Raw genomic sequence first — 17,662 nt, 5'->3', positions numbered from 1 at the left:
AGGAAGTAAGGGAAAAGGTTCATTCTATCACTTTAGGTAAACAAGATCCAAAGGTGTGTTTGCTTTAAAAAAAAAATCTTTGCATATCATAGAATCATAGAATAGTTTGCGTTGGAAGGGACCTTAAAGATCATCTAGTTCCAACCCAAATGCCATAGGCAGGGACACCTCCCACCAGACCAGGCTGCCCAAGGCCCCATCCAAACTGGTCTTGAATACCTCCAGGGATGGGGCAGCCACAACTTCCCTGGGCAACCTATGCCAGTGCCTCACCACTCTCATGGTGAAGAAATTATTCGTAAAGTCTAGCCTAAATCTGCCCCTCTCCAGTTTATATCCTTTCCCCCAGGTCCTATCATCACAAGCGTTTATGAATAGCCCCTCTCCAGCTTTCTTGTAGCCCCTTCAGGTACTGAAAGGTCGCTATAAGATCTCCTCGGAGCTTTCTCTTCTCCAGGCTGAACAACTCCCTCAGCCTGTCCTCATACGAAAGATGCTCTGTCCCTCTGATCATCTTTGTAGCCCCCCTCTGGACCCGTTCCAACAGGTTCATGTTCTCCTTACGCTGAGGATTCCAGAACTGGACACGGTATTCCAGATGAGGTCTCACAAGAGAGGAATCAGGGGCAGAATCGCCTCCCTTGCCCTGCTGGCCACGCTTCTGATGCAGCCCAGGATGCGGTTGGTCTTCTGGGCTGCAAGTACACAGTGCTGGGTCACTTTGAGCTTCTCATTGACCAGCACCCCCAAGTCCTTCTTTGCAGGGCTGCTCTCAATCACATCATCCCCCATTGTGTACTGAAATGGGGATTGCCCCGACCCAGGTGCAGGACCTTGCACTTGGCCTTGTTGAGCCTCATGAGGTTCACTCAGCCCCACCTCTCCAGCCTGTCCAGGTCCCTTTGGATGACATACCGTCCTTCTGGTGTGGCAACTGCACCACTCAGCTTGGTGTCATCTTTATCATATCATCACCTTTAATGCAAAATAAGAGGAACAAGCACTAGGGACTACTGATCACAACCCGCAAACCAGAGCACGTTTATTTCAGGAGACAGACTTAAGTATGTTCAACCAAGGAATGCAGGAATTAAGTTTCAACTGCATCTTACAAGGTAATTTGGGGAGTTCTATGCATTCCTTCCTTCATGCCTTCCCTGTAACAAGAAGAATTGAGTGCTCATGCACAAGTTTTTGTGGACCTTGTAAGATATACCAGAATATAGCACCAAGATAATTGTAATGAATGGTGCATCCTGAGTCAGGTAAGTGTCTACCAAGCAACATCTTGTAGATCCTGAAGGAATGATCAAAATTATTATTCCCAGCTGCATTTGGTAACATGCTGTGTAACTACAGCACTGTGACAGGTTGCAAGAGTGCTACTAGATTACTTCAGTGAAGTCAACCAGATGAACATATTAGCCTTTCAGCAGTGATTTAAGTTATTGTAGCAAATACAGCCTTACAACTCCGTTCTTTTTGGAAGTTGTTTTTTTTTTTTTCCATTGAAATACATTACACCTGTAAACAATTACACAGATTTAAGTTGTACAGTTCTCCTCAAATGAAGGAAAATGCATCACTTTACATTCACATTCAACAAAAGGAATAATTTCTATCCAAAAAGAAAAGATTTTTTTTCTAGTAAATTGGTTCAACATATTTTTATTAGTTAATAATAAATTTTTCCAAGTTGTATTTTAATTAATATAGTCACAAGATGTTCTCAAAAGCAGCCCATGGCTGGACAGAATAAAAATCCAGGAAAGAATTCTATCATTTCAGCTGCAGCAGAATTCCAAGCAAATAAATGTAAGCAGAAATTAACACTCTGCAAAAAATAAAGAGTTGTCTTAGAAAATCTAAAAGTTCGCCAGTGACCATCTATAAGTGCAACTTCAGGATTTCTGTAAAATGGAAAGAGATGAGTTGATATACCTGATGAAGGATGAGCTACAAATGTGCTAAATCTCTTATTGAAAAAATTCAAATCACATTTATCTGTTGATTCAAATAAGAGAAAATATCTTCAGGTTTTCAGCATTCAGTTCAAAATAAATTCCTATAAGTTACTAAAAGAAGTGTCAGAGGGAAGGTAATAGCTGGAGGTAAAAATCAACTTAGGTTGCAAATTCTAATACCTGCAGAAACCATAGCAGGAATATATCACATTCCTGTGACCCAAACTGTAATCAGATCATCCAAAGCAACGCAGAACTATTTGTTGGTCCAACTTACTTTTGTTTGTCCACAATAAAAATAAGTCACTATAAAAGCAGTCTTCTTCTGCCTCTATGACTGACATTTTTAGTCCAAAAACCATGTAGGTTTGGTCTTCAGCCTCTATTATACTTTGGAAGCTGGAAGACCTCTTTTCCCATTGACAATCAAAACCACATGATCTTATCCCTCAGAATCAGAAAGCTTTAGTAGAAGGAAACTACACTACAAACAAATCCCTACTTTCACCTGGCTTGTTTAGCATATCAGCATTCAGGGAACCTAAACCCCATTCAGTCAAAACGTGAAATTGGTTTTACCCACCAGAGTAAGTGATTTAGAAGAGAAATTGCCAGGAGCCAGGCGGCCAGTTAGAACAGTGCCAGCACACTTGCCTGTTTTTAGTTAATTTTCTTCCCAGTAGCTGGCATAGTGTTGTGGTTTGGATTTAGGATGAGAATAATGTTGATAACCCACTGATGTTTTAGTCGAGGCTGAGCAATGCTTGCACTAAGTCAAAGACTTTTCAGCTTCTCACAGTCCTGCCAGCGGGGACGCTGGAGGTGCTCAAGAAGCTGGGATGGGGCACAACCAGGACAGCTGATACAAACTGTCCCAAGGGATATTCCACACCATATGACATCATGCTAACTATACAAACTGCAGATGGCCAAGGGGCAGTGGCTGCTCAGGGATGGGACGGGTGTTGGTTAGTAGGTGGTGAGCAATTGCATTGTGCACCACTTGTTTTGTATATTTATTTTTTTAATTTTCCTTTTCTTTCCTATTAAACTGCCTTTATCTCAATCCACAAGTTACAGGGTTTTTTTTCTGATTCTCTCCACACTACAGGGCAAGAAAGTGAAAGGCTTTGTGGCTGTTAGCTGCCTGCTGGATTAAACCACAACACATAATACAATGACAACCAATTAAGGCAAACGGGCAAATCTAGACCTGTTTTCTGTTTGAGTTAAAGCAAGGGAAAATGTCAATGATTCCTGTGCTAATTGATAATATCTCTTCACAGTCAATTTCTGTTTAATGTGTAAGGAGAGACAAACTGAGTTCAGCTCCTATGCTGAAACTTGCACTCATACTCAACCCTGGCAGTGTTGTACAGCACTCTACTACAGTGTTACCTATATTTCCAAGGCCTAAACAGCATGGCAAAACATTTGTAAGACAATTTACATTGTACATCTTTATATTTCAATTTAATCAAGCTATTTATTCTGTTAATCTCTAAAATTCTTACTCTAGTATCATTAAAAGAAAAACCAAGCAAAAAAATTTCCTTAAGCAATGCATTTTACCTTTCAAAGTTGCCTTTTTGGCACACAGCAATAACCTATGCCTTGGGGAAAAAAAATTGTGTAACATGGAATCTCAGAGGTTTCTCTTCCCCATTAGCCCTTTCCCCAGGAGCAGCTCAAATATCTCTTTCCATGTCAATTATCCCCTTGCCTCATTCCCCCAACTTCTGTAGGATTCAACAGAAGGCATTTTATATATCAACACCTTTGCCAAGAGGAAAGGCAAAGGCATCATGCATAATATACAAGAAAATGTACGTTCTGTTGCAGTATTTTCAACTGAACCAATATAATTTAGTAACTCATTTGAAGTCACAAAACCAACAATAACAGTTTTTAGTCTATTTATTTCAAAAACTTTGTTAAGATTATAGTTTGCAATTAAACTTCAGTGTTTTCAAAAAAACATCTGCATGGATTCAGAGCCTCCGAAGTTACTGGAACTGCCTAAGTGCCTCCACACAGGTTCTATCAACTCAAATCTTCTTCAGGGAAATTTGCTTCAAATGAAGCAAATCTCTTTCAGGGAATCAACCTGTAACACGGCCAGTTACAGAAGTTCTGCATATGTCACATGGAAGCCATACCTGAACTAGGTACCACACATGGTTTTGCCTTGCTTTCAGCTTTGAGGATAAACGGCTTCAAAAAAGTCACTGCAAATTTGCATTAAAATGAGGCTAAGAACAATTACATACAAGAATAGCATATTGTTCATTATTGTACCTAATACAAAATGTACAATTAGACAAAGATTCCCCATGCTAGATAACTGCCTTGACCTACAGAACCTGACTGTCGCATTGGTTTGTGGTTTTTTTTTAGTTGTGGGCTTTTTTTTTGAACTTGAATTCTTAAATGAGAAGTATTCTGCTACATTGTGGAAAAATGAAGGCTGAATGCTGAGAAAAATACAGAATGAGATCTACAAACAACAGCATAAGTGCTCTAAATGCTAGGAGCCACCGACAGCTGGCAGCACCCTGGTGCGGGTGCCTGACTCCTCCTGACACAAGGAAGGGAACGGACGTAGAAAATACCAATGTCACTTCAAATCTCAGAATCGCCTAACTTGCACATAGTGTAGATAAAGGAAAAACATTACGGTTAAGAGACTAAGACTGAAATTCAGGTACTTTTAAACATGAATGCTGACGTTAATCAGAATTTAAAAAGCCCGCTGAAGGTTTTATTAAATTACATTAAACTTCAGCTAAACCTTCAGGTTGGTTTGTTTATCTTCTTCTCTGCAAGAAAATATTTCTATTGATTATAATCCAACTGCAGAAACCCAAGATATTTCTGGGAGAGAAACCACTCTGAGGATCTAATTTGTTACAATTTGTAGACAGCCTGAGGTGTCTAATCTTCCTAGACATCTAAATACTAAATGATAATATTAAATTTTTCCTTTTTTTGGCTACAGACTCTTAGCAAGTTACATAGCGTGAAGGATGAACATGAATTATGAACTTCTGAATCACTTGAAAAGGACAGATTAATGTTTTGACAAGATTTTATTGTGAAACATTGGATTTAGAAAAGGTACAAAATGTCAGCGGTCAGATGTGTGCCAGTACAGTATTTCAATAGTCTATACATGTGGACAGCTGAACAGCTTCACTGCAGAACGCATATTTAGACATACTGTCCCAAAGGGGGCCGCAATATTAACAGGCTTAAAATACATAAATAATTTGAGCCAAAATGGCCATATCTGCTCAGTGCTAATCACCATCTGGAAACAGGCAAAAAAGCACAATATAGTACAATAATCTCCTTGCAGATCGACATTTAAAGAACATCAGTTTATTATGTCAATAATCTACAGCTCCAGGACACCCTTTGCAGAACTGGGATTCAGTTGGCTAGTTTACAACTTAAAAAAACCCTCATGTTCAAAATGAGATTACAGAAGAAAACCCACAGGTATTTAACTAGAACTAAATACTGTGAAGCCCCTAAAAATTTTTTGGGCTTGGCTTTATAAAGTCAATAACTTCTAATATAGAACTTCAGCTTGTTCCTTTAAAACATCCTTACTGCAGCTGGAACTGATATCATTAAATGATTTTAATGAAAACATTTAAATTTGCTATGCTTTTCTGTGCTGCAAAAACAATTTCACCAAACTTGGGCTGCCACTGAAGTGGAAAAAAAACCTGTATCAAAATAATACTATGAATTAAGGAAAGTCATAAACTGGTAATATTAAGAAAAATAACAACATTCCCAAAGGATCACAGCATTCTTTACCTTGGTTGAACAAGTGTAAAGAGAAGCCTTTATAAACATACAAAGTTGATTTCAGGGTATAAAAATACAGGTATACCATATGAAACAAGCCAGCTTGATTTTTTTCAAACTATTCTGTAGTCTGTCACTGCTGGAACTTGTTTTACAGTTACTGAAAAGGTGGTCACAGTTCAGTAAATGGGTGGACAGACAAGGAATTTTAGTTCTTCAGTAAAAAGGTGTGTAGCTTATTCTACACAATTAAGCTTCCTGAAATATAAGCAGTTACCCTGTTACCACCCAGTACCCGAAGCTGATCTAAACCTTTACTGATTTAAGTCTACTTCCCTTCATGCTGACTCGTAACTGACCTTCCTGAGCACAGAGCTTTGGGTGTACTAAATTATGTTTAATAAAAATTCTGAATATAACTAATGTCCATTAGGAGCATAGACACAAAAACTGATGTAATTCAGAATGAAAATCTACATCTACCCAAAACATTAAAACAACCCATCCTTGAACACCACATTCCCTGCATGAATTTCAAGACCATTAGTTTTGGCTACTCTTTTCTCATTGTGTATCTTTGCTGGGAAGCTAGAATCTTGCAATTCATGAGAAAGAATGACCATATGATACAACTAAGTACATTAAATCAAGCAATGAAGAATAAAGTTTTAACACTTTGAGTGTATATCACTAATAAAGGATGTAATGTTGGGAGTACGATGTCTGCTATGGAATTAAAATCAGTGCTGTGCCAAATGGGGAAAAATGTATAAACAAACCAGTCAAATCCAGTGTGGCAAAAAACATTTCATTTTTTGTTCAGGAAGAGTTTGGCATGAGCAGCACTAACAAAATTCTACATCTCACAGACACAAGCTACAAAGGTTATCTAAAGCCAATACTTACTGTCCAACAATTAGCTAGCTCTTAACGCTGCTTCAAGCACTGCACTAGCCACTTTGATCTTTGTTTCAGATTCTTCTGTACACACATTTATATTTACATAAAACATTTATTAAAGATGATTTTAAAACATAAAAACCTTATGTACAAAATACCAACATTCCTATAAATAAACAGTTGGAGAAAGGCACTTGCAAGAAAAATCTACAGGAAATTTTACAAAAACCACACTGCCTCTGTTACTGTACAATAGATAATCTTTCCGTAAATCCCTATCACGAGAATGTAAAACACTAATTACTTGTTATAACTAAGAATATAACCGTAACAGTTGTATTTACACATACATATGAGCCTTTTTTTTAGCTTCACTTGAGAGCACCATGATTTCCATTCTAATTTCATATTTTGATACAAAGTAAAGGTTAAAGTTGCCAGAAACCAGTGTTCAGTGTCACTGCAGATTCATAAACTTTTGGCTGACATCAGTGTAGCTTAGAATTCTCAATTGCTTGGTAAAAAGTACATCTAGTTTGTTATTGCATGTTGTCCTTTTAGAGAGAGCACTGCTATGTTCTCTATGCAATTGTTTAATACTATTGCTGGCAAAAAGTTTCCAATATCAAAAAAATAAAAACATTCTTCAAGCCAGTTGAAGTATTTCATCTGAACAGTAACTAAAAAAAGCTGCATATTACAAAAACGTGTAGGAAACATGCCAACTAATCTGGTGTGCAAAAATATTTTTTCCACTACACAGGCTTTTAAGGGCTTCACAGAATTACTCAAAATTCCATTGAGTAGCAAACCCCATGAATAACCAGTTCCTCAAGGAGATGTTAGTATACTCCCACTTTTATCAAACTTTTTACCCTTCGACAATGCTGCAACCTGTTTCAGCAGTTCTCTGTTTTTGGCCTGCAATACAGATAAAAAAAAGTTTTTTGAATTACTGAAACATCTCAGACGGTAGTGTCATGCACTAATTTCCCATTGCATATATGAAACAAATTCTCAAGATATACCTGCTGAGAATATTCTAAGAAGATAATGATAATTTTTCAAAGATCTGTATGTTTTTGATATGCATACTCCATCTTTAACAGAAAAGGTAACTGTATTTCCTGTGTTGCAAAATTTGGTATCTGAGGTATAACACTGAGCGCCTGTTCAGTGAATGATTAATAACGGAACTAATTCAGACTTCCTTCCTGATAAAGTATGCTTTAACAAGAGACATTTAACTGTCAATTATGTTACGCTGAACCATTAAATCAGATCAATAGCACATTGACAACTGATTACATGTCAGAGAACAGACAAAAAATAACATAGCACTTGAGAAAGCATGTGAGGTAAAGCTCTATCACTTCAAGTTAGAAAGCAACTCTTATAGAGTTCAATTCATATGGAGATTGTCTGTTGACTGCAAAACTGTGGCACAATGCATCAGAAGTTAAATGTGGCGATGACCATTCAAGAACTCGGTACTATTTCACTGCTGTGAGTGAACAGCCTGAATATTTAATTCCATCTGAAGTATTTCTCAAGCACTGATAAGCAACAACTCACCTGCAACTGTTCCACAGTTTCCTTGTGGGCTTTCTCCATACCATTCATCTTTGTCCTCAAATTAGATTCCTGGTACTGGAAGTCTGCCTTCAGTTCTGTTAACTGAAAAAACAAATTGTATGAAGATTCCTTGGACTGTTACAGTACACGTCTGCTCATCAATCTATGAAATCTTTACGAAAGTCTCGGGCCTCTGAGGAAACATTATTTATTCACTGTTGTAGCACTGGCAGCTCAGCACTTAAGAAGTAAGTATGTCTACTTTATATGGAGAAAATAACTGCACTTATATAACCATACCATTTCCTCCGGATTTGGTATAAAGAAGGTTAATCCTCAACTAAAAAAAAAAAAAAATCAAATACAAACCTAATGATTTATAACCTTAGCTGTTCTTTCAGCTGAGAGATATTTACCGCAACCTTCAGTTAAGTCTCTTCAGTTATATGGTATGGTAAGAAATGAAAAATCCTCCATACAAAGACAACAGAAAGGACTCCTTTGTGTCCTTTTACGCTACTGTTTGTCCTAAACAGAAGTATATGTACCAGAGTTTCACTGTCTCGAACCACAATAGTGAATTTAACTGTGTTATTAGAAATGTGTAATTAAAATGACTTATCTCATGATTTAATCCTGAGCGTATGGTGTAGTATTGCTGCCACTGGGTCTCTCCTAAGACCGGCCGAGATCCAGATGACATATACTAAGGTAAATTGCAATACACACTTCTATCCAAGCAGCCAAACGCTCCTTCTGGAAGCATGCACAGCTGGGTGAATTATTAACAATTTGTTGTATATGGACTGAGAAATTTTAGGACCCGCTTCTTTAAAAAGTTGAGTTCCTCAAAGCATCCCAGATTCCCTCAGCTATTTTGAAGCACTCAGGGCATTCGAGATATCAGGAAATGAAGCTTTTTTGCTATCAAAAAAGCCCCCTGTAACAAACCAGAGTATACATTCCTAAAATGACTACCAAGACTGCTATTACCAAGCTTAGTATGTGTCAAATCACATGTAGCGAAAGAAAGTATTCAAAAGAACTGTCAATCAAATAGTCCTAAATAAAATGACTTAACTTTGTTGACTACCAAGCATATAAACCAAGCTTTTCTTCTAGTCTCTGAACATACACAAAGATTTGATAACATGCACTACACATACGCTACCAATCTTTTAAACTCAAAATGCTTCATTTTCATACACTGTACAAGTAAATTTGGACAGCAATTCATTAATTATGGCCATAGTTGCTATAGTTTAAAATGAAACAAAACCTATGCTAACTCAGAGTGGTTACTACTCTTAATCCTCCTCTCATCTGTGCGTCACGCAGCCTGCATAGGTATACTAGACCTTTGCTGTGACTCAGTTTAGAATATGTAAAACAAAACCCACTGTCTGGCATTTTATCCATCACCTGTGGCAGACGGTTGAGTAACAGTGAACTAGATGCCTAGCTTCTAGATGGCTGAAGTGAGGCAAGATGAATTCCTCTGACTTGAAGACAAAATATATTCATGATACAAAAGTCCCAAAGTTGTCTTTTAAATGGCAAGATTTGATTAGTTACTATATAAAAAAGCTGTATCTGATTTTTGTATTATCTCTCCATTTTGACACTGTTAGGAGTCTACAAAATAGAAAACAAAATGATAAAATTCTTATTAAGCAGGTGCAACTTTTACCTTTTTATCTTTTTCTAAAATAGTCTGATCTCTTTGCTGCAGTAGACGTTTAAGTGACATTACTTCTTCTTTCAGCTGACTTATGAGGACAAAGTTGTCAGTTCCTCCACTGTCTGCTGACTGATTTATAGAGCTACTAAAAATAAAAGAAGAAAAATTACTTGCAACATTGATAGGAATAAACGATAACTTTTTAAAAGTTAAAATGGGGTAATTAATAATTCCACAAACATCCTTAAGGACTAATGCAAAAAAAAGGTATGTACCTGACAGACATAGGTGCAACTGGCAAATTACCTTACTAATGGCACACATTACATACACCTGCAGAAATATAATTAAGTATTAGCTTTCAGGGGGACAAATATATTTTGACTGAAGCAGCCACTTTTACTTCTATTCCAACTGTTTGGCCAGAGACAGAATAAAGATTCAGTCTCATACGTTAAGGTCCAAAAGACTTTTCTAGGCACTAGGTCAGCTTAAAGCAGCAGGTTCAACCCTGCATCTAACTGACAAAACACCAATATTAGGGAATACTGTTTCACTGATAACTGTTAACTTGTGCATAAACTTGATTTAATTTTGCCCCAAACAGCTTAAGAGCAGAAACAAAGAACCAGCTTTCTCCTAATAAAGTCATTTAGTTGACTGACAGCACTCAGATGCCACCCAATAATCTGTCTGGCTGAACAATAGTTTCACCTCTCTCATTCTTCAGACCAAAAAAAAAGAAAAAAAAGAAAAGAAAAAAAGCAACTGGCCACATATCTGTGCTCTGGTTGAAATGGCTCAGTTTCACAAAAACATAACTTTACCTATCTCCATTTGATGGCTTGGATTCCAGTTTGGGTTTTTTCTTTGGAGTTTCATTCTGAATAGCTGCAGAGGATTTATGGCTGAAATCAAACAAAATGTAAACCTAAAGCCTCGTACTACAGAACTCTCTAATATCACCATTTGGTACATGTCAAATAACTAACTCATGCTCCTAGCTGGAATGCTAGAGACTAGCCAGAAATGCAAGAAAGAAAAAAAAAAAAAGAAAGTCCTTTAAATGAAAACTGCAAGAGAAAATAAAAGAAGATTACTAAATAGCATGATACATATTTACCTCTGTTTCCATAGTCCCTGATCTTGTTCTGGACTCAGACTGCTGATTCTGAAAGATGTGAAATGTATTTGGTAACTGATCAAATATGCCATTATTCCTAAGTGAACGGTATCTGTACTTGAGAAAAATCTACGCCCCCCTTTTTCTTAGTAAAGAAAATTACCATCTATGGCTTTTCAGTTGGACAACTGTATTATCTGTCATATTCACAATCATTCTTTAGCATCTCATCTGCAGCAAAGAGATCAGATGCTACAAAAATATTTCCTAGCTGAATTTTTACACTATTGTAAGGCACAAAGGGTAGACTTCAAGACTAACAGCTAAACCTTTTTGTTGGTATTTCCCAAGTTTTATGAACTTTATATTGTCAAACTCGTACTCAGCAAGCTGGTCTACAGTAGCATTCCTGGTATTCCCATACTGCAATATGAACATTGCCTGAAGGGGTGCTTATATGGTGGCATAAGAAAAAGACTGCTTCTCAGGAGAGGGAAAGAGTGTCATACTTATTCGATCAGAAGAAACAGACTCACGGCAGCTGACAGAATAAAGATGCCAAAGCAGGAACACTGTGAACTGTATAAAGATCCACTTAGTTCTATAACTCTTGAGTATATCAGAAGCTTTGTTCTGCAGTAAAGAACTAACTTTTTAAATTTAATCATTACTATATGTCTGCCACATACATTAAATTAGATTTAGATTGCTGTAACTCAGTTTTCAGTAGAGAGTTGAGAGAATGGGAACAGTACAACTACTCTCTGCATGACAAGAATAATTTTCTCCTTCGAATTCCTAAAAAAAAAACCCTAATTTTTCTCTCTTTTTTTTTCTTTTAAGTGAAACGTGCATTTCTCTTCTCCTCATTACTAATATCATTCCAGTTTATCTGCTTCTATCTTTAAATTACGCTTAGTCGGATAAGTTTCAGTCAAAATGGAAAATTACAAGCACTAGAAAAGTGAAGCTTAGAATGAAAGTCTTTGTGTGTCTGGTGTGAGGGCCATTACCATTGCAGCTGCAGTATTCACTATCTAACACAAAAATTAAAGGAAAATAAAAATAGTTCTAAAGTTATGCTGCCACAAGCCTACCAATGAAAATAAGAACCATGGCTACTATCATAGTGACATAAAACCCCAACCAGTTCTGGGATTTCCAACTAGATAAACAGGGTATGTATGTTAAGGTTGGTATGCTGCATATGCCATGGCCAGAGATGCTATGCTGCGAAAAGTTGCAGAAGATGGGACAAAACTGTGCAAATTATTATCAAGACTGCCAGGAACTGACAGTGTTATTTTCCTCTGTCTGTACCACAGCTACTCACAGACTGCCTATTCCAGCAAGATTCAATTATAAAAACTAGCAAAGAGATATAAAGAGGTCCTGGACTGAGGGTGATCCCACACTGTTTCTTCTGATTCTCCATTTATCTGAAAGTATGTGTGCACAGACTAATCACGATGAAGGACACTAGGGTGTGGACTCCAAGTGAAGTAACTGTTCGATGCTCACTGCTAATACACACCTATTAATCCATGGTAAATGCATGTAAGATAGCAGTTATCACACAGTTACTGCTTAGAAGGCCAAATTCAAGTTCATCCCTAAGTAACTTGCTCTGTAGCCATTCTGTGGGCCTTTTTTCTAGACTTCCTACCAATTTTAACATCTAGTTAAACTAGTTTGATGGTCATCAAGAATTTCTGATTTTCACTGACCGTCCTTCATCCAAACTGTAAGAATACAAGGATTTTGACAGATCATGGAAGAACAACTCCCTGCTACTGCTTTTGATGCCATATTTTAAACAGCATTTCTCATTTCCTTCAGTTGGATCTCAGTACTAACAGAACACAGAAGAGTTTCAAGGGTAACAACAGCAACTTTGATTTCTGAAATACTTACTTATGATGACTGCTGCTGTGACGATGATGATGGTGGTGATGGTGGTGGTGTTTTGAATGATGCTGGTCTTTCTCAGCAAGAGATGAGGATGAGGAGTTAGAATGTGAAGATCCTAGGCTCTTCCTCTGTTCTTTTGTCTTCTGTAGCACTCTCTTGTAGGACAGTGTGCAGAGCCAACACAACAACTTTCCATCAACCTTTTGGGAAATAATTCATAGCAGGGTTTTGTTTCCAAGCATACTTGCACTAGAAAGATGTACTTCAATATTTGTGAGAAAAAGATTGGTTTACTTCATTTGTTACCTTTGGGAAAAATCCAGACACCTCTTTGGCATGAAAGAGCACTACCGTATCTCCAACATATGCACGTTATCTTTTAGTAAAGTGCATCTTATTCCATTTCTTGTTGTCATTTAAAGTTATGCTAGAAAGCAGTCTTAGCAAATGTTGGGCTCGCTCTACATCACAGAGGTGACAATAACTTTTTAACGGGACAAATCATTTGTAGTTTAAACACCATGTACCCTCTCTCAACCCATTGTATTCCAGGCAGAATCAAGATGTCCAGCCAACGCGTTACTTGTACCAAGTAAATTCTTCTGCAAAAACAGCACTATTCTTGGGTTCAGGCAAGAGGCTTTTGAGGTCATTTCCTCAGCACCTTCTGGAATGAGAAAGTGGCACTCACCAAAGCTATGTAAGAAAACAGAACACAAAAGGCTGCTCAGAGCAGTCCACCTCTCTGGTGCCGTTCTTTAAGGCAAGGCAGGAAAATCAGAAGACGTAAAGCGACAGATTCAAGTTACAGACATAATATCCAACACAAGGGAAAATAAAAATAAATAAATAAACATGCAAACAAATAAATAAAAACACCAGAAACTATTCAGCTGCTTAACTCTGCTCACCAGTTACAACCATCCGCTTACAATTAAGCTTGCTTTTAAAAAGAGTGACTTAAAGTAAGTTTGCTCAGTAGCTAATGTAACAATTGCAAGTTGCAAAATTTAATTCCAATATCATAAAGAACAGCAACTTTAGTATTAATGAAATTAATAAAATACATTCCCCATTTAATCTTCTTTTATGAAGAAACATCGTCTGTTGTCAGCCTAAGCCACTACAGCTGTGGAACAAAACCTACCTTCCTTCTTCCCTCCTCTTTCCGATCAAAAGCGCACTGCTGTTTGCACTGTTCACATGTTTGAGGTGGGCCATACTTCTTCTCAGAGTTGGTGCAACGCTGACATTTTGTGCCAATAAATGCTGCAATAATGTTACAATACTGACAAGGCTTGGGCTGAAAAACAGGTAAGTTGAACTGAAGTTAACACACTTACAGCGTCTACAATAAGCACAGGTATTCCAAATCACACAGTGATGCTTCTGAAATACTAAGAGTTGCTATAACCTATCTCTAAGAACCTTTTTCCTACTATTTCTATCTCCAGTACTAAACTCTTCCCCTAAAACAATGCTCCTCAAAAGTCAAGAACAGTCTGGACTTTCCATGAAAACTCAAGTACCTATTCAATGGAAGAAACATGTACAATGTGATGGCTCACCTCTATCCCTACCTCTTTTGTTATTTTCTTAAAATATGATATTTTCTCTCTGGTTTACTACATTGCTAAAGAAATTACTTAAAAAACTTTAGAAGAATAATTAGGCATTGTTTAAACCTGGAAAAGTCTGGGGACATCCCTCTTCCTTGCACTGCTCGAGGATTTAATAACCCTATAGCTCCAAAATTAGTATTCTGATCCCTGCAGTTCTGCAGGAAACTTAAAAGAAATCCAAATCCTTCAGATACCATCAGATCAGATTATCAGTTTTTATAGTGCATGCTCGACTAGGCTAATACACTGCTGGGAAATAAATTGCTGTCAGATTTTATAGGTCAGAAATAGCCGGTTATCTTCAATGCAGTTTCTTTCTTTGATGAACTACTGATAGAAACGTTGTTGGATCTGTCTTATGCTTCATTTTGCTACATCTTAAGCTTTTGAAAGAATATTCTTTGTTCAGTTTAGATTTACATTCAAAAAATGCCTGGCTACATACCAACAGCTGTTATGTTTCTCAAATAAGCTGGATTTCATCTTTTGTGGTTTATGTCAAGTATATAGAAGTTATGCCCTTTTGTTTCACAAAATTACGTTGATACCTTCTACAAACTAGCGTCTGCCGGGCACTTGGATACAGTGCATATAGTCATATATTAAAAAACCCTCATTTTTCTAACAGAGCTGAAACTGAAATTCAAAACGAGAAAATGTAAAGTAACATACAGCTAATACTCACATTGTGCTTTCTACTTAACAGCTTAGCATAATTAACATGCATTTAAAAATTTTAAGAGTGATGTAATATAAATGATGTGGCATTATCAGATATTCACATTTACCATTCACTAAAAACACAGGCAGCTAAGGGTCTTTCTGCTACCAAGTGTGCAATTATGAGAATACACAAAGAATTACTTTACACGCATAGAGTGAAATAACATTGATTTCGCTGTAAATAGCTATAGTGCAGTTATTCGTAACTATTAAGCTACACATGGATTTCAATTTGAAAAAATAAACTAAGCCATGAAGAAGGGCTTGTTCAGCCTAGAGAAGAGAAGCATGCAGGGAGACACTGCAGCAGTCTTTCAGTACTTTAAGGAGGACTACAGGAAAGCTGGGGAGGGGCTCTTTATCAGGGAGTGTAGTGATAGGACAAGGGGTAATGGTTTTAATCTGAAAAAGTGGAGATTTAGATGAGCTATTAGGAAGAAATTTTTTCCTGTGAGGGTGGAGAGACAGTGAAACAGGCTGCCCACCAAAGTTGTGTGTACTCCATCCCTGGAGGTGTTCAAGACCAGTTTGGATGGGGTTTGAGCAACCTGATCCAGTGGAAGGTGTCCCTGCCCACAGTAGGGGATTGGAACTGACTTTAAGGTTCCCTCTGACGCAACGCATTCTATGATTCTATGAAGAAAACCTGTCTGAAAGGACACCTTTTTCTTGTTTTCCCCAAGAGAAAACAGAAAGCTCAGCAGCAAGAGACCCTTTTCAAATGAGACTGAACTTAACTCCGGATTTCAGGAGAAAGAGCCTACTACTCACCGTTCCAAACTGCTTCACGTTTTGGGCGCACTTCTTGCATATTGTGTTGGTTTTGCTAAAGACAAAATGGCATCGTGGTCAACTCCGCGATAAACCGTCCCACTCTTCCCCACGCACTTACTGGTAAACACTCGCTCCAACCCCTCTGATGGGAGCGGGGAAAGAATGAGCAGCCAGCACTGCCCGTGGTGCCCCTTCACCCCGTACCGTACCTCTCCTGCTGGAACTCAGAGCGGCAGTAGGTGCATTTCACGATGGGGTGGGCGATGCGGCATTCCTGGAGAGGGGGAAAAGAGCAACAGGGAAAAATCCTAGAATCCTCAACATAAGAAGGATATGGAAATATTGAAATGGGTCTAGAGGAGGGCTACAAAGATGACCAGAGGGCTGGAGCACCTCCCATATGAGGACAGGCTGAGAGAGTTGGGCTTGTTCAGCCTGGAGAAGAGAAGGCTCCGAGGAGATCTTATAGAGACCTTCCAGCACCTGAAAGGAGCTAGAGGAAAGCTAGGAGGAACTATTTGTAAAGGCCTGTGGGGACAGGATGAGGAGGAACGGGTATAAACAGGAGAGGGGCAGATTTAGACTGGACATTAGGAAGCATTTCTTCACCATGAGAGTGGTGAGGCACTGGCACAGGTTGCGCAGGGAAGCTGTGGATGCCCCATCCCTGGAGATGTTCAGGGCCAGGTTGGATGGGGCCTTGGGCAGCCTGATCTAGTGGGATGTCCCTGCCCATGGCAGGGGGATTGGAACTGTATGACCTTTAAGGTCCCTTTCAACACAAACAAGCCTACGATTCAATGATTCCATGAAGAGAGGAAGGGTTACTCCCGCTCCCCCCTCCCCACGGCGGCCAGGCGCCTCCCCGCCCCGCACCTTGCACAGCTGCTGGCCCTGCGACAGCTCCTCGAACGGATAGCGCTGGTTGCACTTGGTGCAGGCATAAAGCGCCGGGGCCGCCGCCGCCGCCATCCGCGGGGCGGACACGGGCGGGCCTGAGGGAGGGCGAGAGGGAGGCGCCGGGCCGAGGTGGCGGCCGCCCTCTCACCCGCCGCCGGCCTAGGCCTCCCGCGCCGCCGGAGCCGCGGCCTCCCCCTTGTCTCGGGGTGTGTGTGTGTCTCCCCCCTTCCTTCCCTCCGCCCCACGCCCGCAGCCAATCGTTGCCTCGCGCCAAACCGGCCTTCGAAACGCGCCGCCCAATCGCCGGCCCCGCGCCGGGCGCTGATTGGGCGGCGCCGGGCAGGCTCCGTGCTGCGATTGGCTGAGGTGCGGCGGGGGGGGGAAGCGGAGAGCGCCCGCTGACAAAGGCCGGCCTCTTCCGCCGCACATGCGCGCTAACCGCGCCGCACGCGGCCGGCGCCCCCTGCGCGTCTCCCCTTTCGCTGCCTGGGGAGCGCCCTCCTTTGTTTATTCGGTAGCTCACACGTGACTCGCTTATGGGCGCTAGCCCCTCCGCGCTCCCCCATTGGTAGAGAGGCGTACCCTGCTGTTTCTATTGGGCAGCGTATACGTCACTCACGACCGACTGTCGAATAGGCGCTAGCTTGCCTTTAGGGCGGGGCTTAACCTC

At 39.6% G+C, this 17,662-nt stretch overlaps 1 protein-coding gene across 6 annotated transcripts; it reads right to left on the bottom strand.

Moving 5' to 3' along the window:
- Positions 1 to 5,034: 5,034 nt before the first annotated feature.
- On the bottom strand, positions 5,035 to 17,333 carry FAM76B (family with sequence similarity 76 member B). 6 transcript variants are annotated; one of them, XM_054087364.1, is made up of 10 exons: positions 16,969 to 17,330; positions 16,302 to 16,366; positions 16,090 to 16,144; positions 14,121 to 14,276; positions 12,977 to 13,173; positions 11,063 to 11,110; positions 10,767 to 10,847; positions 9,949 to 10,081; positions 8,259 to 8,360; positions 5,035 to 7,604 (listed from the first exon to the last, which is right to left on the bottom strand). In XM_054087364.1, the coding sequence occupies exons 1-10, from the start codon at positions 17,062 to 17,064 to the stop codon at positions 7,515 to 7,517; spliced, it is 1,023 nt and encodes a 340-aa protein (XP_053943339.1). In that variant the 5' UTR covers positions 17,065 to 17,330; the 3' UTR covers positions 5,035 to 7,514. The 6 variants fall into 6 exon arrangements, with proteins under 6 accessions (XP_053943339.1, XP_053943331.1, XP_053943356.1 ...); XM_054087356.1 differs by having other exon boundaries at positions 9,949 to 10,084; positions 16,969 to 17,328; XM_054087381.1 differs by lacking the exon at positions 11,063 to 11,110 and having other exon boundaries at positions 16,969 to 17,333.
- Between the last annotated feature and the right edge of the window lie 329 nt (positions 17,334 to 17,662).

This window comes from Cuculus canorus, chromosome 1 (assembly GCF_017976375.1).
Source record: "Cuculus canorus isolate bCucCan1 chromosome 1, bCucCan1.pri, whole genome shotgun sequence".
Taxonomy (NCBI): domain Eukaryota; kingdom Metazoa; phylum Chordata; class Aves; order Cuculiformes; family Cuculidae; genus Cuculus; species Cuculus canorus.
The sequence above is the reverse complement of the archived record's forward strand: the minus strand, read 5'-3'. Positions and strand labels throughout refer to the sequence as shown.

Coding starts and splice junctions, on each gene's coding strand:
- FAM76B (XM_054087356.1), bottom strand. CDS start 17,064: ATGGCGGCGGCGGCGGCCCCGGCGCTTTATGCCTGCACCAAGTGCAAC. Junction 10,848..11,062: donor CAGGGACTATGGAAACAGAG/GTAAATATGTAT, acceptor GTTTGATTTCAG/CCATAAATCCTCTGCAGCTA. Junction 8,361..9,948: donor TTTTAGAAAAAGATAAAAAG/GTAAAAGTTGCA, acceptor TTGTTTTTTCAG/TTAACAGAACTGAAGGCAGA.